A 23,495-nucleotide genomic window follows, 5' to 3' on the forward strand; every position below is an offset into this window, starting at 1 on the left:
CTTCGCCCTGAAGATTTGGAGGCACTACCTTTATGGTACCAAGTGCACCATCTTCACCGACCACAAGAGTCTCCAGCACATTCTGAACCAAAAAGAGTTGAACATGAGACAACGAAGATGGGTCGAACTGCTGAACGACTACGAGTGCGAAATCAAGTACCACCCAGGCAAGGCTAATGTGGTAGCCGATGCCTTGAGTCGGAAAGAATACTCGAATCGTCGTTTGAAGACTCTCTCCATAACCATTCGATCCCACCTAACCTCTCAAATCAGGGCAGCCCAGTTCGATGCCATGAAGGCAGAAAACAAAACAAGCGAAGCGTTACGCGGAATGGAGAAGAACTTTGAAGTGAAGGAAGACGGGACATATTACTTCATGAACCGCATATGGATCCCTAAACTTGGGGGATTCAGGGATGTAGTCATGAATGAAGCCCACAAGACGCGATACTCCATCCATCCAGGATCAGACAAAATGTACTTGGATGATAAACAACATTATTGGTGGCCTAACATGAAGGCAGAGATTGCCACTTACGTGAGCAAGTGCCTCACATGTGCTAAGGTAAAAGTGGAATATCAGAAGCCCTCCGGATTACTACAGCAACCAGTAATTCCCGAGTGGACATGGGAAAGGATTACCATGGATTTTATGACCAAACTACCCAAGTCGACGGATGGTTTGGATACCATCTGGGTAATAGTTGATAGATTAACAAAATCCGCCCATTTCCTACCAATAAAAGAATCATACAAGATGGAACGCCTGACAAGAATTTACATCAAAGAAATCGTGAGACTCCACGGAGTGCCCGCATCTATCATCTCAGATAGATATAGTAGATTTACTTCACGCTTTTGGCAGTCGCTTCAGAAAGCTATGGGAACACAACTTGACATGAGCACTGCCTACCACCCACAAACGGATGGTCAAAGCGAGCGAACCATTCAAACGCTAGAAGATATGCTTCGTGCGTGTGTGATAGACTTTGGAAAATCGTGGGATACCCACTTGCCTCTGATCCAGTTCTCATACTACAACAGTTATCACTCGAGTATCAAAGTCGCTCCTTTCGAAGCATTATACGGGCGTAAATGTAGATCACCGTTGTGTTGGGCCGAGGTAGGAGACACCCAGCTAGCAAGAGGGCAAACGCCAAACAACGCCTTAACGGGACCGGAAATCATACGCGAGACGACCGAGAAGATAGTTCAGATCAGGGCCCGACTGCAATCATCACGAGACAGACAAAAGAGCTACGCCGATAAACGACGGAAGCCCTTGGAATTCAGAGTCGGAGATAGGGTGCTACTAAAAGTCTCTCCTTGGAAAGGAGTGATTCGTTTTGGAAAGCGGGGAAAGCTGAACCCTCGATACATTGGACCCTTCGAGATTCTTGCCCGAATCGGTCCAGTGGCTTATAGACTGCAGCTACCCGCTGAGCTCAGTAGTGTACACCCCGTGTTCCACATTTCCAACTTGAAAAAGTGCTTATCTGACGAGACTCTCGTCATCCCATTGGAAGAAATCGAAATCAATGAGAACCTTCTGTTCATCGAAGAACCAGTCGAAATCATGGACAGAGAGGTGAAGCGTACTAAGCAGAGGCGCATTCCGATTGTGAAGGTTCGATGGAACGCGAGACGCGGACCAGAGTTCACATAGGAACGCGAAGATCAAATGAATCAGAAGTACCCTCACCTATTCTCGCATTCTCAAATCTAGCTTTCAAAAGAATTCCGGGACGAAATTCCCTCTAACGGGGGGATGATGTCACAACTAGGAATTTTGATGCTTTGTAACTACAACAATTATATCAATTATGAACCAACAATGTGAAAGCATGTATGATGCTTATTCAATAACAACCAAATTTTCATCAAATACTTCATTCAAGCACTACAAATAGTCAACAAAGAATTGGAAACCCTTGAAATCCCGGTTTAAGTCCATTTTGGACTAGAATTTCTTTATTGAGCCTAATGGACCAATAAGCTTCCAATTTAACTATCTTGAACATAGAACTCTCAAATGGGCCTTAATTTGGACCCATATGCTTGAAACTAAATATTTTGGGCTTTATAAGCCTAAAATAAACTAGGATAATTTTAATGGACCTCATTGGATCACAACAAATTTAATTAGCCCTAATGAGTCATAAAAATCATTCCTTGATTTAATTGGGTCGAAAATCACCTAATGGGTTTGTAATTTGGGCTTAAGCATTAAAGGGCCCAAATCCTTCTTTCCCCTCTCCTTTTCTCGGCCCAACTACACCAAAAGAGAAGAGTTGACTTTCCATGGCCACCTCACTATTATTTGTTGGGTCTCCATGCATGCAACTCATGCTTCCAAGCAAACATCTCATCAAGGTCTCTCTCTTCTCCTCTCTCTTTTTCTCTCGGCCGAACCCAACACAAACACACACACACCTCACAAAAATTCTCTCTAAACCACTCTCAAGATCATCATTTTCCTCTTTGAAGATCTCAAAAATTTGGCTAGAAATCTAAGGATTTTCATCAAGTAGTTCACATCCTTGGTAAGTTATTTCTTTGGTTAATAACATATCTTCTTCATTTCATCAACAATCTCCCTTATCTCATACAAAATTCGTGATCTTGTCCCTTAGAACACATCTAAATCAAAAATCTTCCAAGAAGACTTGCTAGGATCGAAACTTTCTTCATCTCTTCCTTCAAAAACCGAAACCACAACTCAAGGTGAGCTTCATACCCCTCTCTTTACGGTTTTCATATGTTTTATGGGGGAGAATACAAGAAAATGTGTAGATCTATGTTTATGTGTATGCTATGTGTGATTTTATGCATGTATGTATGATTTTATGTGTTTTTGTGATGAACATGTAACCAAAAAGGGATGATATCTCGAGATCTATGACATGAGAAAGAAAACAAACATGATCTAAGTTATTTTACACCCAACAAGTCAAAAATAATAACTTATAAGATTGTGATAAACATATTTCAACATAAAACCCATTCTTGGGCTTAAATTGTCAAAAATACAAAATTTGGGTTAAAGGTTGCCAAATCACGGTTTCTTAAGGGTCAAAGAGTCAAAACAGTTAAAATAATTGTGTTTCTGAATATTTAAATTTTCAAAGGACTTGAAATGTAAATTTTTAGCTTAATGGGCTAATTTTGGGCTTTTCGACCCAATAAGCCCAAAATTGCGAAAAATGACATTTAAAGGGGCTGAAATGATAATTTCTTCAAAACAGGGGATAAAAAGTGTAACACCCAAAAATTTTGAACAAATTTAAACTTTCCAAAACATGTCAAATTCATCAAAACATTACAACTTTGTTTTCAAATACATTTATATCAGAGTATTCCCAGAAACACAAACATAATAGGAGGAGCTGTACGATCATGCCTTCGCCTTGCCGCGATCCCCTGATGTACCTGAAACAATAAACTGAAACTGTAAGCCCGAAAGCTTAGTGAGTTACCCCCAAAATACCACCCACATAATCATGCCATATAAACATATATCCAAAACAGCAAGCATAATGAGCCTTCAGCCTGACTGGACCGCCTCGCAGGCCTTCAGTCTATCTGGACCGCTCTCCGAGCCTTCGGCATGTCTGGACCGCCTCGCCGGGCCTTCAGCCTATCCGGACCGCTCGCTGGGCCTTCGATCTGACTATCACACCCTCCGGGGTCTGTAGTCTATCCGGACCGCCCTGGGTATGTTGGCCTTCAGCACAAGGCAGGACCGCCTCAACCCAAACCCCCAAACAAGCAAACATGTGCACATACATATCATACGCTAGCATATAAAACAGTCAACCGATCTAACAGATCATAGCAACATCCTATAACCAGGATACCGACCTAACTGGTCACTAACATAATGTCATCCTAACTACCAGGATGTAACTCAATCCACACAACGTGCAATAACATGCAATAACCCGGATACCAATTCAATAAGGGCCGGCATTGGTGCCTTAGACCCTGTCGATATAGTGAGGAGAAACTCACCTTGCAACTGTCGTCGGAATAAGAAAGCTCAATTCTCGGGTCCGACACGAACTCCACCACCTATAGGTACCATAACACGATATACTCATAAGTCCTTAACCCCACTAGTCAACCCCTGGTCCAAGTCAAAGTCCCCAGTCAAGGTCAACAGTCCCTGTTGACTCCAACTCGCCGAGTACCCCAAGTCTACTCGTCGAGTTGTTCATCCAATCTCGTCCCATGGCTCCAGGACATACTTTTCCTCCTCTTAGTATTCCCAGAAGGGTAAAAGACCATTTTACCCCTCCCACGGCTCAAAGGCTCTTAAGTTGACCAAACCCTAAAAGTCAACAAAAGTCAACCCTCCGGGTTACGCTGCGCGTACCCGGCGTCCTTACAGAATCGGGGTGCGAGACCCCTTACGATGCGCGTACTGGGATTACGCCCAGCGTAACTCCCAGTTTCACTCCCTTAGCTCTTGAGGTCTTAAACAGTTAAGACTCACGTCCAACTTTTAGATCTGACCATTTCTAAGCCTCTTAATCCATAAAGTCGATGACTTTAAGCCTTTACATGGCTGAACAAGTCACTAGCTCCCAACATATACCACTTCTAGCCCTAGAAAGCTCAAAACTCTAGCATGTCCTTATATCAACGACCAAGATGGAAACTTTATGGATCTATAACACAACCACCACAGAAATGGGACAGATCTAGGTCCATGGAGCACATTACACTCATAAAGTCTCCACCTTTGGGACTTTTAACCCTAGAATGGTCCATGAAGCAACAAACTAAAAGAAGAGGAAAGTTTTGAACTTTATACCTCCAAATGCAGCTCCTTTCTCTGTAGATCTCAGATCCAAACTTGCACTTCAAGCTCTAGTCTCTACAAGCTCCTCTCCTTCTTCTTCACTAGCACACTAAGACACTTTTAGCTCCAAAATCACACACACTCACCAAGAACGATGAAAGGTCCTCTCTTAGGGTTTTACTCACTGTTATGGAGGCTGAGAAATGAGCCTTAGCATCCAATATATAGGGCACAAGTCACAAATTAGGGTTTGCCCCTGGAAACATTACGCCCAGCGTAACCCTGAGTACGCCCAGCGTACTCAGGCGAGTCCGCGTCCAAAATAAGCGCATGAGTACGCGCAACGTACCCTTGAGTACGCCCAGCGTACTCATTTGCTACCAATTCCTTTTTTTTAGGGACTAACTTTGACAACTTGGAAAAGTAGAAGGGTTAAATGGTTGTACCTGAATTTTGGGATGTTACAAAAAGTGTAACAAAACTATTTCAAGGATTGAAAATGCTTTTCATTTCCAAAAAGGATCAAAAATGTAAAGTTTTTGGATTTTGGGCTAAAACTGTAAAAATTGCGAAAAGTTGGGTTCTAACCGAAAAATACTATTTTGAAAGGGCTGAAACTGTTAACAAACTAAGTCTTGAGTTAAAACTATCATTTCAATAAATCTATGATGCAAAAGTGTCAAGAAAATGTTTTAAGGGCTAAAAATGTATTTTCTTTTATATAAAGGACCAAAACTATTATTTTTATAAAAAGAAAGGTGTTAAAAAGGTCAAACCACTATTTTAAGCAAATTATTTCATTGAGTCAAATACAAAACCACGACTTACGAAAAACTGAAAGACGAATACACGTTTAACTCCAAATATCGTTATAAACGAATCGATCGGTCTCGAATCGATACAAAAACAACAACCGTGAAATCGAACCCTCCAATAGATATGCGATACCTAAGACGAGTAGATATTCAAACTTTGGGCTTGAAAGTTTCAAATCATGCTTGTTGGACCTTGCAAGTCCATTAACATGATCTTTGGGCCCAAAGGGATAACGCTTATATGTTATTGGGCCTTCCATGACCCAATTCCATATAAAAGGACTTTCAATAGCTTTTATGTGCTATTGGGCCCTAGTGGTCCATTAGTATTGCTAGTAAGGTCAAAGTAATCAAATGCGAGTTGGGCCAACGTGTCCTTCGCATCCCCGACAGCCTAAGGTACTTACGATAGTAGCAGGAGTTCGTACTCCTCTTCTCTTCGTTTGCTAAGGCTTATGAGTAATCAAAGTAGACGGACTTAGGACGTTATTCAACAGTAATCAAGGTGGTTTGGATTAAGTGAGTAACAACAGACGACACCTCTATGGGTCGTTCGTAGTTGGTAGTTATAACCTGTCTTCACCGGACATCGTTACAACGACTCACTAGGTTTGATAATATCCAACCATCCGAGTAATCAAGGATGAGTAATCAAAAGCCATTCGTTGTGGCGGGATAATTATTAGTAATCACGTATATCTTTCGACATCGGAAAACATCGGGTTTTCCGGGGAAATCAACACCGCTCGCTCGAAATTTCTATAACTATAATACAAAACACCCTTTATATATATATATATATATATATATATATATATATATATATATATATATATATATATATATATATATATATATATATATATATGTTTTTGAAATCATTCATGCATCAACTTATGGATCTTCACACTTTGATAAACTATTGTCTTTTCAGAAAATATCGGATTTTCTGGGTTTTACAAACTACACAAATCATTTTTAACACAACTTCGCTTATGAACTCACCAACATTTCATATGTTGACGTTTTCCAAAATAACTTGTATTCTCAGGTAACAGGTAAGCGGAAGGGTAATACCAAGTATGTTAGGATGTTTCGTTTTGAAAACTCTGAAACAATTTATATTATGAATGTGTAATGTTTAAAACAATGTACTGGATGTAAACTATATCAGTTGTAATGTATTGATGCATGGTGATGTTTATGTTATGATTCATGTATATTCATTGTGATGGTATTCAATTTAAGTCACGCGACACGTTTCCGCCGTCTGGTTTCGGGGGTGTGACAGGTTGGTATCAGAGCTCTGTTTATAGTAAACTGACATATCTAACCACACATTGATATGAAACTATAAACCAAAGAAGGACTAACACAACTCTGAACAAAACAAATAAAACACAACGATAAAACATCTTTACTTGTGTGATATAGGAAAAAGAACATAATACCAAATCAAACAAGATAACACTGACATCTCGGTTAGGTCGGGACTGTTCATGGTTGTAGTAAGGGGTGAGTGTAGCCTGATCAACTACATTTCCTCCGAAGTGCAACCATCACATGCTCCAGGAAAACTCGATGGTCAGTAAACCTAAAAACATACCCTTGATTGCCAAGAAAAGAACATTAACTCAAATTACATAATAAATAAAACATATTAGGAGTAATAATAATTTCCTTATACACCTCCTCTCAGTCGACATGGAAGGAGAACACCAGGGCATTCAGTTTCAGTTTCAATTAATGTAAAATATTTTATTATGTTTTAAATTATTTTTTTATTTAATTTAATCATAAAAAAATAAAAAATAAAAAAAAAATTTGTGGAGTGGTAACCATTTCCTATGTCTAGTGGGTTGGCGGTGAAGCTGACATGACGTAAAGATGAAAACACTTTTTCGGTGGGTTAGTGGTGACTATTCCCCATAGCCTAACCGCATCGTGCTCATTCTGTGAAAAATTATATGAAATGATTAGTAGGCCATTATACTTAAAATCTATTTATGTAAAAGAAAAAAACCAGATGTAAAAATCAATAAAAATTCATCTTTAAACAAGTCCGTGAAAAATTATGTCATAAAATGGAGATGCGGGGGATCGAACCCCGTGCCTCTCGCATGCAAAGCGAGCGCTCTACCATTTGAGCTACATCCCCAATTTGATATCTGTTTGTGCTTTTAATTTAATTTCTTTAGTCCGTATTTTGTGGTCAAAACCCCTGTCACATGCCAGCACGGAGAAGAGGTGCTTCCATAGTTCCATTGTTTACAAATCGAGCTTCAGCGCAGACTATTAACAGAACATACGATATCGGTCCATTTCTTGACACCCCTCTAATCATTATCATATTCTATCGATTTTCTTGATATATCTTCTGATAATCATTTTGGGGTGTTTTTATTGGAAGTTCTTGCGTTAACTCCAGTTTCAGATTCACACGGCTTTCTTTCCTTACATATACATTTTTCTACATTGTTCATCATCCCTTCAGGAATGAACTGTTTCTAAAGTCGAGGTAATCCACCATTTTCTCTTTGAAATAAAAGAGATCTTGAAATTAAGCAATTTGGGTTGCGTAAATGTTCGAATTTCCCACTGTTTTTGCTTTTGTGTTGCACAACTACCGCAATTTTTTTGACTTGTTAGATACATTATTTATATGTTTGATTATTGGTGTCATTTATAGGGTCAATTTATCCGTGAAATTTGTGACAATCATCGTTCCACTAACCAATCTCGAAATCTGCGGGTCATTGAGGTTTGTGTTCATCGCCTTCTACGGGCATTTCTGTCGCACTTGATTTCTTTTTAAATCATCCTCGTTTCTTCCCATCTGATCTGAACACCTGTTGTCTTCCAGTTTAATCAACCGTCAGCTTGTCCGTCAAATCATTCAAGATTCACTACGAATCCGCAGAGATTCATTGACGAATTTAAACAGAGTACGTATCCACAATCTAAGTCACCGAATAAAAAAAATCTAGATCTGTATGATCAGTGTCGGCAAATGCCTAAAATTGAGCCTTTTGTTAACCACCGTGGGATTCAATGCTGATGATGTTCAAATAATTTGTTTAACTTGTGGGGTTTTTTGATGCATTTTATCTATATAGTTTCAAGAATCGGAGAGATTTAAGTTATAGATTAGGAGATGGCCTGGTTTAGCGGGAAGGTCTCATTAGGAAACTTGGATTTTGCTGGCGCTGTAAACAAGCTGAGTGAGAGTGTTAAGACTATTGAGAAGAATTTCGATAATGCCCTTGGGATTGAAGAGAATCCTGATGGCGCTTCTTCCACCTCTCAAGGTAACTTGTTCACTTCCTGCAACTTACTGAAATTCCAAAATTCCAATTCTGTTATTTGATTACAATCATATCTGTTTACAGGTTTATGGTCTACGGATTTAATGTCATTTATGGGCCAAAAAGATGATGATGAGGATGATGATACTAAGCCCTCAGAAAATCCTGAACCTTTAGAAAAAAATGAACCTTCAAATCATCCATCTTCTTCACAGGAAAATGAAATGGCTGAAACTGATGATCAATTAAATGTTGAAACTTCAAAGCCTGAAGAACATCAGACTCACCCCTTGGAAACAAATAATCCACTTTTAGAGGAAGCAAACAGCAGGACTGAAAAGTCAGTTGAAACAGATGTTGAAGAATCTGAAGAGGCAGTTACCATTGACAAGGATGAAAGTGAAACGAGTGATAATTTGCAAGCAGAAGCAGGTGTTGACCATGTTGACCATGCTGAGTCAACCAATTCTGAAGATCAAGTTGCAGGTACTTCCTCAGACCCAAATGAGGTGAACACAGTTGTTGATCTTCAGAAAACTGAAGATGAAGTAAAGACACAAGAAGAAGAGAGTATAGGGGAAGTTTCTGATGGGCAAACTGGAAATGGGACACGTCAGCATGAAGCTCAATCTGCCTCATCTGATGTGGCGAGCGTACAAGTTTCAGATGATGCTTCTGAGGTGGTTTCAAATGATGCCATAAAAGAACAACAGATGATTTCAGGAAGCAATGAAGATTCAGTGGTTGAGCTGGAGAAAGTGAAGAGGGAGATGAAATTGATGGAAACTGCACTTTTAGGAGCTGCTAAACAAGCTCAGGTACCCAAATTTTAGCTTTTTTGAAATTGTAGAAACAATTCTTTTAATATATTATTGAAGTTTAATTCATTCATTATCCATCTTACCAAGACGAAAGCTGATGAAATTGAAAAACTGATGAACGAGAATGAGCAACTGAAGTCTCTGCTTGAGGATCAAATGGTAGGTGTAAGTTTATTCTGCCTGAAATTTGTTAAACTAAGATTCTTTTTTGTAATTCTGATTTTCTTGTGAGCAATATGCAAATAATAGCAGCATACTTTACTCTTGTTACCAATATACACAGTGTACTTTAATACTTTATGGGTAAGAAAATAAAGTACATTGCCCATATCAGTAAAAAGAGTAAAATACGTTGCTCTTTCCTACCATTTACCCTTTAATTTTCTAGTCTCAAATTTTCACACTATTAAACAGAGAAAATCAAATGAAGCTGAAATCGAGTCTCTAAGAGAAGAGTATCATCAAAAGGTCTCCACTCTTGAAAGAAAGGTAATCTGTCCATATACATTTTAAATCTTGTTATCTCATAAATTTTTTTCTTTCACAACATTTTAATGAAGATAAAATATTTAAAATATCACTTAATAATGGACAAAAATCCTCATATTGGCAGGTTTATGCTCTCACAAGGGAAAGAGATACCCTACGTAGAGAGCAAAATAAAAAAAGTGATGCTGCTGCCCTTCTTAAGGAAAAAGATGAAATAATCACTCAAGTTATGGCAGAAGGTAATGATTAACAAATTTTAGTCTCACGTAATCAAGATCAGAATCTCTATGATAAAAACATTTATCTTTTTCCTTTTTTGTTCATTTAGGCGAAGAACTCTCAAAGAAACAAGCAGCTCAAGAATCTCAAATCAGGAAACTACGCGCACAGGTATAAAATCAAATAAGCCAAAACTGTCACTTTACAATAGTTTCCACATATTGTTATTTTAAAGTTTTTATTTTTGTTTTTTATGATCACTAGATCAGAGAATTTGAAGAAGAGAAAAAGGGATTGACAACAAAGCTACAGGTAATTACATTCTTACTCCTGTGAGTAATCTTAACAGTTCCCTCAAATTGTTATTGATTTTATAAACTTTTTTCTTTTTAGGTTGAAGAGAACAAGGTGGAGAGTCTAAAGAGGGACAAGTTAGCGACAGAGAATCTCCTCCAAGAAACAATAGAGAAAAACCAGTTTGAACTTTCAACTCAAAAAGAATTCTACACAAACGCATTGAATTTAGCCAAGGAAGCGGAAGCAATAGCACAAGCACAAGCAAACAATGAAGCCAGATCCGAATTAGAGGCTAAATTAAAGGAATCAGAAGAACGTGAAACAATGCTCATTCAAACCCTAGAAGAATTACGACAAACTTTAAGCAGAAAAGAGCAACAAACAGATTTTAAAGAAGATATGCTAAGACGAGACATTGAAGACCTTCAACAACGATACCAGGTTTGCCACGTGTCATCAAACTTTTATATAAAATAAAACGAAATTTTCATCTCTAAATTGTGTTTTTTTTAATCTACAGGCGAGTGAACGTCGATGTGAAGAGTTGATCACACAAGTTCCAGAATCTACTAGACCTCTTTTGAGACAGATTGAAGTTATGCAGGAAACAACTTCTAGAAGGGCAGAAGCTTGGAGTGCTGTAGAGAGATCACTAACATCACGTCTTCAGGTTATAAAATATTATATATATATATATATATATATATATATATATATATATATATATATATATAATTTTTGCTAATATTTAAATTAACAGGAAGCGGAGTCGAAAGCTGATGCTTCAGAAGAAAGAGAGCGTTCTATGAGCGAACGGTTGTCCCAAACTTTGTCTCGCATAAATGTTCTAGAAGCTCAGATTTCATGTTTGAGAACTGAACAAACACAGCTAACGAGATCACTTGAGAAGGAAAGACAGAAAGCAGGAGAAAGTCGGCAGGATTATTTGGCGCTAAAAGAGGAGGCGGATACACATGAAGGTCACGTGAGTCAGCTTCTAGAAGAAATAAAGGAACTCAAAAGGAAACATAAGGAAGATTTGCAGGAAGCATTGACTCACCGTGAACTTTTACAGCAGGTAATTTTATGTTATATTGTTATTTGAAAATAATCTTTTACTTTTATTATTATTATTATTATCATATTTCATACATCCTTTATTTATAAAAAAATATTTACAGGATATAGAACGTGAAAAGGCTGCTCGTTTGGAGTTGGAAAAGGCAGCTCACCTTGCTGAGCAAAATCCGATACTCAGAACAAACTCGAATTTTGAGAATGGTAAATCAGCCTTTAATATCTACAAATCTTTTTTTTTTTTTTTCTTTTATTATGTTATTTGGATTCTAATTTATGGATATGCAGGTTTGAGGCGTGGAGTTTCAAGTGCCAATAGTTTGAGTAGCATGGAGGAAAGTCATTATCTACAGGCGTCTTTGGACTCATCTGATAGTTTATCAGAAAGGAGAAATCCTGGAGAGGCTACAAATACAAATACAAATACAAATACAATGAGTTCGTATTATTTAAAGAGTAAAACACCAAATGCATTTGAAGCTGCTCTTCGACAAAAGGAGGGTGAACTTGCATCTTATATGTCTAGACTGGTATACATCTTTTCTTTAATAAACATATTTCTTTTTTTTTTAATTAACTTTAATGGTGATGGTATTTGTTATTTAATTTTAGGCGTCTATGGAATCCATTCGGGACTCTCTCGCTGAAGAGTTGGTTAAAATGACTGCAGAGGTATGTCTTTTTTTTTTTTTTTTTTTTTTTTTTCACTTTAAGACAGCTGCCCTGAAATTAATCAATTATGGAGTATGAATGTTTTTGCAGTGTGAAAAATTACGGTCAGAGGTGTCTCAGCTGCCCGGAATGAAGGCAGAGCTAGAAGCATTGAGACGCAGGCACTCTGCTGCACTGGAGTTGATGGGTGAACGCGATGAGGAGGTACATGTTTTTATTTATTTATTATTTTTTCAACATAAAAATATATAACGAGTTATATTTTGAAAATTTATTTATTGTTGTAGCTTGAAGAGCTTCGGGCTGATATCGTGGACTTGAAAGAGATGTATAGAGAGCAAGTAAACGTTCTTGTAAATAAGGTATGTTTTGGAGTTTTAAAAAAGTTAGCAAAAAAAACTCTAAACATTGAAAATATTCTGTCTTATTTTGTTGGTTGTAGATCCAGGGGCCGAGTTCATCAATTGGTGCTGCCGCCTAAATAGGGGAGAGGAAAATACATACCAACTTTTTACTTGCAGAATGATATGCTAATGTTTTGTGATGAGTTCCAGAGATCATATGTTTTGTAACTTTAATTCATATGAATAACAGAAAATGACAAGCTTGATAATTTCAACACCCAAGGCGTGTTACTGTTTGGCTTGTGGATTCCAAAAGAGTTAGAGTTTCAGATTCCATTCTATAACATGTTTTAAATCCTTTCTTTGATGGATTTCACTAGGGTGATATCTCCAGAAAAATCCCAATATTTTGGGCAAAATTTTAATAAAGTCCTAAATTTTATTTTTTGAATAAAAAAGTCTTGACTTTTTCACCTTTTGAATAAAAAAGCCTAAGAAACTGACTAATTTATTCACTTTAGCACTTTTTGACCTGTTCAGTAGGTCATGACACCAAATTGTTAATTTTTCGAAAATAATAGGATTTTTTTTGCAGATTTCGTCAAAAATTTTATATAATGTATTTGTATAAACATATTTTTTACATATCTATATCTATTTTTACGTATTTTTGTATTTTATATGTTTTTATATGTATATATTAACGTATTTTTACTTATTTTAAATGTATAAACATAATTTTTTACTTATTTATATGTATTTTTAACTATTTTACATATTTTTTATGTATTTTTATGTGTTATTTTTTATGTATTATGTATTTATATGTATTTTTATATATTTTTACGTATTTATGTATTTTTTAAGCTTTTTATATAGATGTTTATGTATTTTAGGTGTATAAATGTATTTTTACGTATTTATATCTATTTAAAAGTATTTTACATATTTTTTATGTATTACGTATTTATGTATTTTTTTTTTAAAAGTTTTTTATATAGACGTTTTTGTATATTTATGTATTTTAAATGTATAAACGTATTATTTTACGTATTTATATGTATTTTTTAAAGTATTTTACATATTTTTTGTGTGTTTTTATGTGTTTTTTTATGTATTATGTATTTATATATATTTTTGCGTATTTATTTAATTTTTTAGTTTTCTTATATAGATGTTTATGTATTTTTATGTATATTAAATGTTTATTCACGTAAAAATAATACAATTAATCATTTAATATACATAAAAATGCATAAACATCTATATAAGAAAACTAAAAAAATACATAACTATGTAAAAATACATATAAATACATAATATAGGAAAAAAACACATAAAAACACACAAAAAATTATGTAAAATATTTAAAAAATACATATAAATACGTAAAACAATACGTCTATACATTTAAAATACATAAATATACAAAAACATCTATATAAAACACTTAAAAAATACATAAATATGTAATACATACAAAATATGTAAAATACTTAAAATAGATATAAATACGTAAAAAATACATTTATACATTTAAAATACATAAACATCTATATAAAAAGCTTTAAAAAATACATAAATACGTAAAAATACATAGAATTATATATAAATACATAATACATAAAAAACACATAAAAAAACATAAAAAAAATATGTAAAATTGTTAAAAATACATATAAATAAGTTTAAAAAAATACATTTATACATTTAAAATACATAAAAATACGTAAATATATACATATAAAAACATAAAAAATACACAAATACGTAAAAATAGATATAGATATTTAAAAAATATTTTATACATTATATAAATTTTTTGACGAAATCTGCAAAAAAGTCCCATTATTTTCGAAAAATTAACAATTTGGTCCCATGACCTGCTGAACAGGTAAAAAAGAGCTAAAATGAATAAATTAGCCGGTTTCTTGGGTTTTTTTATTCAAAATGTGAAAATGTGAGGACTTTTTTATTCAAAAAAATAAAATTTAGGACTTTATTAAAAGAGTAAATTACATGAATCGTCCCTCGTGTAGGTGTTCAAATGCACGTTCGGTCCTTATTTTTAAAATTAACTCGGACCGTCCCTTATATGTTTAAAATGTGCACGTTCTGTCACTGACAGACATAAAATGACTATATTGCCCTTTTTTATTTCTTTTTCATTTATTTTTTATTTGCTTGATATTTTTCTATTTATTTATTGATTTTTTATTATCTAAAATCATAAACCCTAAGAACGCCTAAAAGCCTGTGATTCCCATCGAAGATTTCCCTCATACGCGATCGGATCCATCTACGGCTACTTTGTGTCTCCCTCTTCGTGCGACTCCGGTCACCAGCTACTCTGGTTCTCCCTTATTCTGCAACTTCGGCCATGGTTGCTTTGTTTCTCCTTCATCCTGTAATCTAAGCTATTGGGATTGAGTGACGCAAGTATCAAGATTGGGATTGAGGGGAACATATTGTGGAGGGGTGGAGTTTGCATGTTCGCAGTCATCCAAGGACTCATGGAGCTTCCGGTATATAATCCTTCTTCCATCACCGCCACGGTTGCATCACTCTTTGTCCAAGACATCCCCATCTCTAACCTTACTTTAGTTATGCTTGGAACAGAGTTCAGAAAATTGATGGTCATCGGAAAGTATACGGCGATTCCAGCCGGAGATGATAATTTCAGTGCTCAAAATCGAAAAACGGGTGGTCTTCAAAACTGCTGGGGACTTTTGGAAGAGGGAAGTGAGATCATTAAAGAGAAAAAAAAGAAAAAGAAGAACATCATCTCAATGAAGCTTTTGATGGTGTTGTTGTTTGTACATGGCATTATACAAATCCTTGAATTGCACAGATTCCAGGTATTCATTCTTATTCTCTTGATTCAGTACCCTTTTGGTTAATTCATGATCATCAAACTGAAACTATGCACCCCCAAATTCTCAATAAAATTGAAATAAGAAGAATCTTAAACGAGATTTGGTTCTTACTAGGTATCGATCGGTGGTTGAGGAAACAGATTCATATCCACATACCGTACACCGAACCCCTTGCGAGATCAGGTATCATCGTTATTGTATCTCTTAGTGTTTTCAAACATGGAATTTGAGAAAATTGATAGATGAGTGTAACATACACGTTTTGAAATCGTGTTATGTAATTTGAAAAGTTAAAAATATTATGAAATATTATGTGAAATTGAGTGTTGAGCTCTAACAGATCGTTTTTACTAGAAATGAAGTAAAACTATGTTTAGAATCACTCATAAAATATTGGAAGTCTTATGAGATTCCAATTAATAGCCAAATAGTGAAATTTAGCGAAAATATAAAATTTGACATAAGTAAAATTTTATTATTTAAAGTTGTAAAGAATCTCGTTAGAAACATTTAGGCGAAAACCTCATCGAAATCCGAGTTATAACGAAGAAGTTATGACCAATCGAAGATCCGCGATAAAACCGGCACGGTGCCGAATGACGTAAAAAGTGAGTTTTTGATAAACTACTTTTTAGCCTTAGTGATCTAAATGAAAGTCGTAGTATTCGTTAAACCGAGAATTTTGATAAAAAGAACGCCAAAATCTGACTTCGTATGAGGAAGTTATGATTTTTCTAAGTTTCAGCTTAGCAGTAGACAGCTAAAAACTCGAATTTTATATCGAGTGATTTTTAGCCAACACAACCTAAACGAGAATCGAAGGTCTCGTCATTAGCAGTACAACGGTAAAAAGTCTGACGAAAACGGACGTCGGATGAAGAAATTATGAATTTTTAACGGATTTACCAGTCCCGGTCTGTTAAAAATAATAATATAAAAATAAAGTCAAAATTTTCCGACGAAGTCTAAACGAAAGTTGTAGAGCATAATTTTCCCTACGCGTGCAGATAAAGAACGTCAAAAACGGAGCCTGTATGAGAAAGTTATGGATTTTACAAGATTGGGCACATTTTTCGAGAAATTTCGCATGAATAGTGCTGCCACGTCATCCTTTGCATGCAGCCTCCACGTGGCGTCTTCTGATTGGACCGCAGCCTCGCGTGGCACCCGCTGATTGGTCTGAATTCGTCACCCTCTTTCCCCATTGGACCGAAGTTCGTCCACTTAGAAGGCCCCATCAGTCCGATGCCTCGCACGTGCCCCTCGCAGAAGCTGTCGTGTATCCGAGCCAGCCGCTTCGCTCCGCGATCACCACCTGGCCTTCGCTGCTGATGCCACTTGCCTCGCTGACTCCTCCTTCTCGGCCGAACCCTCGCAGCTCGCCCCTATAAATAGAAGGCATGCGAGATTGCCCGGGTAATTTTTAGAAATTGGCACTTTTTCACCCCTTTTCAATATTTTTACTATCTCGTCATCCCCCGAAGCCCCGGTATCAACTATAGCACCCGAAACACGCCCCGAAATTCCCGAGAAGCCCGAAAAATTTATCTTTTCGGTTTCGAAGCCCAACCCTCGCAGGGTCCGGTTTTCAAGAAAACTCCCGGTTTTCAACAAATAAAGTTATATTTAGAGCCGAAATGCTGCACAAATTATTATTTTGACCCCCGATTATTTCAAGGTGAGTTTAATATATAGGAACAATTGTATGTTATGTGTTATATGTGCTATGTGCTTTTCCATGTTATCATCTCGTGTTATTATTTCCGTTATTTTTATAGCAAAACTGTACCTCTGACCACGAAGTGTATGACATAGGCATCACTTGGGTATTGGTATGAACCGTTGACCATGAAGTATATGACATAGGCATCACTTTGGCTTCGGTAGTATTCTAAGATAAGGCTGAAAGCCTAAGTATTCTAGCAAAATAATATTCCTGAGTATCTTCCGTGTTATTTTTATTCGTTATTCTTTTTAATAGCAAAAGAAATACCTTTGACCATGTGATCAGTGAAAAGACTTAGATTCATATTGGTACTGGTATATAGCCTCTGGCCATGTAGAACATGTCTCCGTAAGAGAATGATTTCTATTCTATGGTATTGGCAAAAGGTTTGACAGGGTTATAAGCCTGAAATCTACCAAAATGTTAATCCGAAGTTGTATGTCTTCTGTGTCATTTGGGCCAAAGCTTTATTGATGTATATCAAGTATGGAAAGTTTGTCACATGATTCACGTATGCCTTTGTTGTTCCTTGTTCCTCTTTGCTTCTGCCATATTGAAGTATATATATGGCATAACGTTATATTGTATCTATTATTGAACTCACTAAGCGTCACCGCTTACCCTCTCAATGTTTAACAAATTTTGCAGGAGATAAGTAACCAGTGTAGTTATATACTGATACAGTGGCGGACCCTCATAGGGGCCGAAGGAGGCCATGGCCTCCCCGCTTTTAGGTCTCTTAATACCTATATCTATATTACCCAGTTGAAAATTTAACTGGAATCATATTTTTGCCCCCCGTTTCTACATCATGACATATACATAATATCTTAAATTTTAAAATATGCAAATCTAAGATAGGAATAACCGGAATCAAAATTTGAGGAAGATCAATAAGAAAATCAAAACAAACCTTGTTTCTTTAGAAATTTATAAAATAAGGAAACTAAATATCTATTAAAAATCTATAAAAACCCAAAAATCTTGTCAAATTTACAACAATTTAACCCAAGTTTGAGTTTAAGAAAACTGATAATTGTAAACCTAAAATCTAAAATCTAATCCGGCCGTCAGAAAATTACTTCTCAAAACTCACCGGAAGAACGCCGCCGGTTAAGACTGTTGTCTTGTTCACTTTTCCGGTCGCCGGATTGTTGACCTCCGCTGACCACCGTGTGCTTGAGTGTTCAGCCGGCTGCTACCTCCCCTAAGGTTTTCTTCGCCTGTTCTTCATCTCCGTTCTTATTTCTTAAGGTAAATGGCTTTTCTCTCTCTTGTTATTTATATTTCTATTTAATGCCTTTTCTCTCACACTCGCTTAGTCAATAAAGTAGAAATTGATATTGTTGATTAGTACACATACACAAGCTCTATGAGTCTATGACATAATGACAAATAATATTTGTTGAATTAAAGAAATATATATTTTGCACTTAAAATTTATTAGTATGTTATTCACTTTAAATGGGTTGATTTATTTTCATAGGAACGATAATATGTATATATAATATATTATGATTGATTTATTAACATATAAATTTTGTGGAATCGATGACATGTATATATAATATATTATCATATATTTTTGTATGTATATTTGTTACTTGTTATGATATTTAACTAATTAAAATTATATGTATTTTATATTATTTTTTAAAAATAAAAAACTTTATTTGTTTATTGCTATTTGTTAATTGTTTCTAAATTTGATTGTGTAGTTTATATGAACATGAAAAAACAATCTACTATTGATGGATTTTTCAAAAGAAAACAGTCAAGTTCTACTCAAGATTCCAACCCATTAAAAATTGTTTTGGATGAAGATACCCCCACGCCTGATGTTCCTATTACTGAAAACCGTTTCAAAAAACCTCATCTTGAAAATAATGAAATTGATCTTAGTACACTAGAACGAGATCCTGGTTTGCGTAAGCAAATTTATGATTATCCAATTAATTAACGAGATACTATTATACGAGCATATATTAATCATGGTCCCTTTCAACAAACACTTTCTGTATATCCAAAATCTGGACCAGAAACCCATAAACGTAGTTTTCAAGCTTCTTGGTTTAAGTTATATCCTTGGCTTGAATATTCAAAGAGCGTAGATGCTGCGTTTTGTTTTCCATGTTTTCTATTCAACAAGCCTTCTGGAATGGGACACTATGGCCAACGAGCATTTACTATAGATGGATTTCAAAACTGGAAGAAAGTTGGTGGAAAAAATTGCTCATTTTTGAATCACATAGGGACTGAGTGTACATCTTTTCACAATGTTGCACAAAAATCATGTGATGATTTGTTAAATGAGGCGCAAAATATACGAAATGTGTTTGAGGCATTTACAGAAGAGGAGCGTAAAAATAATAGATTGGGATTGAAGGCTACTATTTATACAGTCCGTTTATGTGCATTTCAAGGAATTGCATATAGAGGCCACGATGAAGGATCAGATTCCATAAACAAGGGAAATTTTCGTGAAATATTGAAGGCACTTGGCGTTTTTAATACAGAGATGGAAGAATTGTTCCGTACTGCTCCTAAACATTCATTATATACATCACCATCAATTCAAAAAGAGATTTTAAACCTTATCTCAACTAGGGTGAGGAGGATGATTTGTGAGGAGATTAATGGAGGAAAATTTTGTTTAGTTGTTGATGAAGCACGTGATCAGTCTAATAAAGAACAAATGTCAATTGTTTTGAGATTCTTAAATAAAGATGGCTTCATTATGGAGCGTTTCTTTGGGCTTGTTCATGTACCTGACACTACATCACAAACTCTTAAGAATGCAATTTATTCTGTATTGTCACATAACAATCTTGATCTTAAGTCAATTCGTGGTCAAGGCTATGATGGTGCAAGTAATATGCGAGGTCATTTCAAGGGTTTGCAAGCATTGATTTCAAATGATTGTCCATATGCATATTATGTTCATTGTTTTGCACATCGATTACAATTAGCATTAATGGCTGCTTCCCAAGGAGTTGTTGCATTACAGAAGTTTTTTACTCGATTATCTTTTGTTATCAATGTTGTTGGTGCTTCCTCCAAGCGTACCGACCAACTTAGAGATGCACAAGCTGAGGAAATTGCATATAAGATTTCTATTGATGAGTTAGAGACAGGTAGAGGTCTTAATCAAATTGGTACATTACAACGAGCTGGCGATACTAGATGGAGTTCTCATCTCAAATCAGTTTCGAGCTTAATTAAAATGTTTAGTCCAACTTGTGAGGTTTTACTTAAAATTATTAAAGATGGCACCGGTCCAATCAAAGGCGACGCAGATTCAGCATATGAGGCTATTACTACATTTGAGTTCATTTTTTTTCTTCATCTCGAGAAAGAAATAATGGAGATTACTGATTTACTTTGTCAAGCTTTACAAAGACAATCTCAAGATATTTGTAATGCATTGAGGCTAGTTGCATCCACCAAATTGTTATTACAAAAAATGAAAGATGAAAGATGGGATGGTTTGTTGTCTCTTGTTATGTCGTTTTGTCAGGAACGCAACATTGATATCCCTGATATGTCTTCTCCATACTTTAGTAGAGGGGCTCGAGCACGTAACGAGCATAGTGATCATACACTTGAGCATCGTTACCGGGTGGATATATTTTATGAAGCAATTAATTGTCAATTAATGGAACTAAATCATCGATTCAATGATAGATCAACGGAGTTGCTTCGACTTTTAACAACTTTAGATCCTAAAAGTGTCGATGAGCCTTTTCGAAGTGGTGATGTGATTAAGTTAGTAGAGAAGTTTTATCCCGAAGATTTCAATGAACAAGAGAAAGTAGTTTTGAAGATACAACTTCAACATTATGAGATTGATGTCGTTCAACATGTAGATTATAAACTATTGACATCTATATCAGAATTGTGTCAATGGTTGATAAAGACAAAAAGAGTGGCAAACTTTCATCTTATTTATCGAGTAGCGAGTCTCATACTTACTCTTCCAGTTTCTACTGCTACAACGGAGAGGTCATTTTCGACAATGAACCTCATTAAAACAAGGTTACGGAATAAAATGGAAGACGAGTTTTTGAATGACTCATTGGTTTTGCACTTCGAACGAGAACTTGCTGAAAAGATTAGTTTAGACACAATTGTACAAGACTTTAAAAATGCAAAAGATCGTCGCGTTCCACTTTGAAAAACGATGTAACAATATTTATATTAGTTTTCATGTTTACAATTTTAATATGTCATAGTTTTGCACAAAATAAAACTTGCTTATATATTTTAATTATGAAGTCTTGATTCCCCCCCTACTTGTAGTGCTTGTGTTCCGCCCCTGTACTGATAGAAGATTTTTGAATAGTTTGAAACTATTGTTTTGATAGAAGATTTTCGAATAGTTTGAAACTATTGTATTTTGCACTCCCATATGTATAAATCTATAGAATCCTGGAAAGTTATGTAATATATAACACTATGAAATAGTGAGTTTGTATCCAGTAGTTTGTAATCACTTTATCAATATAAAATATTGTTTTTATGAATATGCACGTAGTATGTTTCGGAGTAACAATTGTCAAATACGAAAGTGTGGGTCTTTCAATGAGTAATAAGTTGACAGGTTGTGGTGATAATAAGGAGCTCTGCAACTGCTGTCAATATTTTTAGAGAGATTGCAATTGTTGCTAAGAAGTCTATATTGTATCTTGATCAACCTCTAATGACAGAGGTGATGCAGCTGGATGGTGGAGAAGATGAAGTGACGAAGGGTGTGGGTGGTATAGTAGAGGTTAAGGGTTTGTAGCAGTGGCCCCATTTTATTTTATTTTTTAATTGTTAATAATATAAAAACCAAAAAAAATTAAAAAAGAAATTGATAAGGGTAAATTTGTCTTTTTAGATCTGGTTAATGAAACCAGGGACGAAACGTGCACCTTTTAAACATATCAGAGACGGTCCAAGTTAATTTTTGAAAATAGGGACTGAACGTGCATTTTGGCACCTGCACGAGGGACGATTCGTGTAATATACTCTTATTAAAAATTTGCCCAAAATATTGAGACTTTTCTGGAGATATCCCTTTCACTAGGTGTTTGGGATTGTTTTTTGAACTCCCTCCGAAAGTAGGGGAAACCGTGTCGTGTTTTTCTTTTTGTTTGACACGACATGAGATAACCAAATAAAAAACGAAAAAAATACAACATGACAAATATAACATTGAATAACAATTAATTTATTTAATTAATACTTAATCATACATAACATGAATGCTATATTGTGTTAATTTCATGTCGAGTTTTGAAAACAAACACACACGACGCGATATCATATTTTTTACACTAGAAATGAACACGAATTCAAATTTCAATTTTGTTCAAGTTTTGTTTCGTGTCGTGTCACCGATTGCACTAATATCCAAAAGAGTTTTTGGGTAAAAGTGTCTATTGATTTATGGTGGCGGTAAAAAGAGTTTTTGAAAAAATTGTTTGGAGTAACTTTTGTGGTAACAAAAGCCAATAAGTCAATAAATTAAAATTTGTTTTGCTTAATTATTTTTATTTATTTATTTTTTATTTTAAGTTATTATGCTTATAAAGCCAATTAAAAAAAAATCAAGTTTTACATTATTTAAAATTTTTTTTTGAAGCTAATGAATTCTCTATTTGGATAAATGATTTTGAATTTACCAAACATTTTTTTTAATTTATTGATTTTTCAAAAAACTAACAAATTATTTTTACTGATATATGTCTCAAACGTATGATCTATAGTTGGAAGGTGTCTCGTACTAATTAGAAAAAGTTTTCTTATAAATAAACTTTGTTGCCCAAATCTACGAATTTGATGCATATCTTGCTGTGATGATGTCAAACCTTCCAATAAATACCAAATCAACTTTCTTGTTATCTATATCTTTTCTATCATAAGCATTGTAACCTTAATTGATATAGTAACGTGATTTTCAACATCACATGCTTGTGATTTTTCCTAGCTGGGTTTCCACATAAAAATATGTTGTTCTTTTCTCTTTCTTACTTTACATTCCTTGGTTATGATAACAGTTAAATTTC

The 23,495-nt window shown here is 35.3% G+C and overlaps 2 protein-coding genes and 1 non-coding gene across 4 annotated transcripts; 2 read left to right on the plus strand and 1 right to left on the minus strand.

Annotated features, from left to right (window-relative positions):
• Nucleotides 1-7,704: 7,704 nt before the first annotated feature.
• TRNAA-UGC (transfer RNA alanine (anticodon UGC)) lies at nt 7,705-7,777 on the minus strand. The gene has a single exon. It is a non-coding gene; the product is annotated as a tRNA-Ala (tRNA).
• Nucleotides 7,778-7,869: 92 nt separating this feature from the next.
• On the plus strand, nt 7,870-13,120 carry LOC145116812 (golgin candidate 5-like). Of its 2 annotated transcripts, none has more exons than XM_079053126.1 (19): nt 7,870-8,137; nt 8,309-8,380; nt 8,483-8,564; nt 8,736-8,927; nt 9,009-9,742; nt 9,833-9,910; nt 10,160-10,234; nt 10,359-10,473; nt 10,563-10,624; nt 10,718-10,765; nt 10,847-11,191; nt 11,271-11,420; nt 11,511-11,828; nt 11,932-12,031; nt 12,116-12,357; nt 12,440-12,499; nt 12,590-12,703; nt 12,787-12,861; nt 12,942-13,120. In XM_079053126.1, exons 4-19 carry the CDS (start codon nt 8,774-8,776, stop codon nt 12,978-12,980), a joined length of 2,709 nt encoding a protein of 902 aa, XP_078909252.1. In that variant the 5' UTR covers nt 7,870-8,137; nt 8,309-8,380; nt 8,483-8,564; nt 8,736-8,773; the 3' UTR covers nt 12,981-13,120. The 2 variants fall into 2 exon arrangements, with proteins under 2 accessions (XP_078909252.1, XP_078909253.1); XM_079053127.1 differs by having other exon boundaries at nt 9,833-9,904.
• Nucleotides 13,121-15,356: 2,236 nt separating this feature from the next.
• On the plus strand, nt 15,357-21,619 carry LOC145113542 (uncharacterized). Its single transcript, XM_079049612.1, has 3 exons — nt 15,357-15,738; nt 19,164-19,373; nt 19,485-21,619. The coding sequence occupies exons 1-3, from the start codon at nt 15,357-15,359 to the stop codon at nt 21,617-21,619; spliced, it is 2,727 nt and encodes a 908-aa protein (XP_078905738.1).
• The last annotated feature ends 1,876 nt before the right edge of the window (nt 21,620-23,495 follow it).

This window comes from Lactuca virosa, chromosome 5, assembly GCF_052849685.1.
Source record: "Lactuca virosa cultivar CGN04683 chromosome 5, Lactuca_virosa_CGN04683_v6, whole genome shotgun sequence".
Taxonomy (NCBI): Eukaryota; Viridiplantae; Streptophyta; class Magnoliopsida; order Asterales; family Asteraceae; genus Lactuca; species Lactuca virosa.

Excerpts from the sequence above, each read along its gene's own strand:
- LOC145116812 (XM_079053126.1), top strand. The coding sequence starts at position 8,774 with ATGGCCTGGTTTAGCGGGAAGGTCTCATTAGGAAACTTGGATTTTGCT. Across the intron at positions 11,829-11,931 it reads ACCGTGAACTTTTACAGCAG|GATATAGAACGTGAAAAGGC; the intron begins GTAATTTTATGT and ends AAATATTTACAG. Across the intron at positions 12,032-12,115 it reads AAACTCGAATTTTGAGAATG|GTTTGAGGCGTGGAGTTTCA; the intron begins GTAAATCAGCCT and ends ATGGATATGCAG.
- LOC145113542 (XM_079049612.1), top strand. The coding sequence starts at position 15,357 with ATGGAGCTTCCGGTATATAATCCTTCTTCCATCACCGCCACGGTTGCA. Across the intron at positions 15,739-19,163 it reads CTTGATTCAGTACCCTTTTG|TTTATATGAACATGAAAAAA; the intron begins GTTAATTCATGA and ends TTGATTGTGTAG. Across the intron at positions 19,374-19,484 it reads AGAACGAGATCCTGGTTTGC|AAACCCATAAACGTAGTTTT; the intron begins GTAAGCAAATTT and ends AATCTGGACCAG.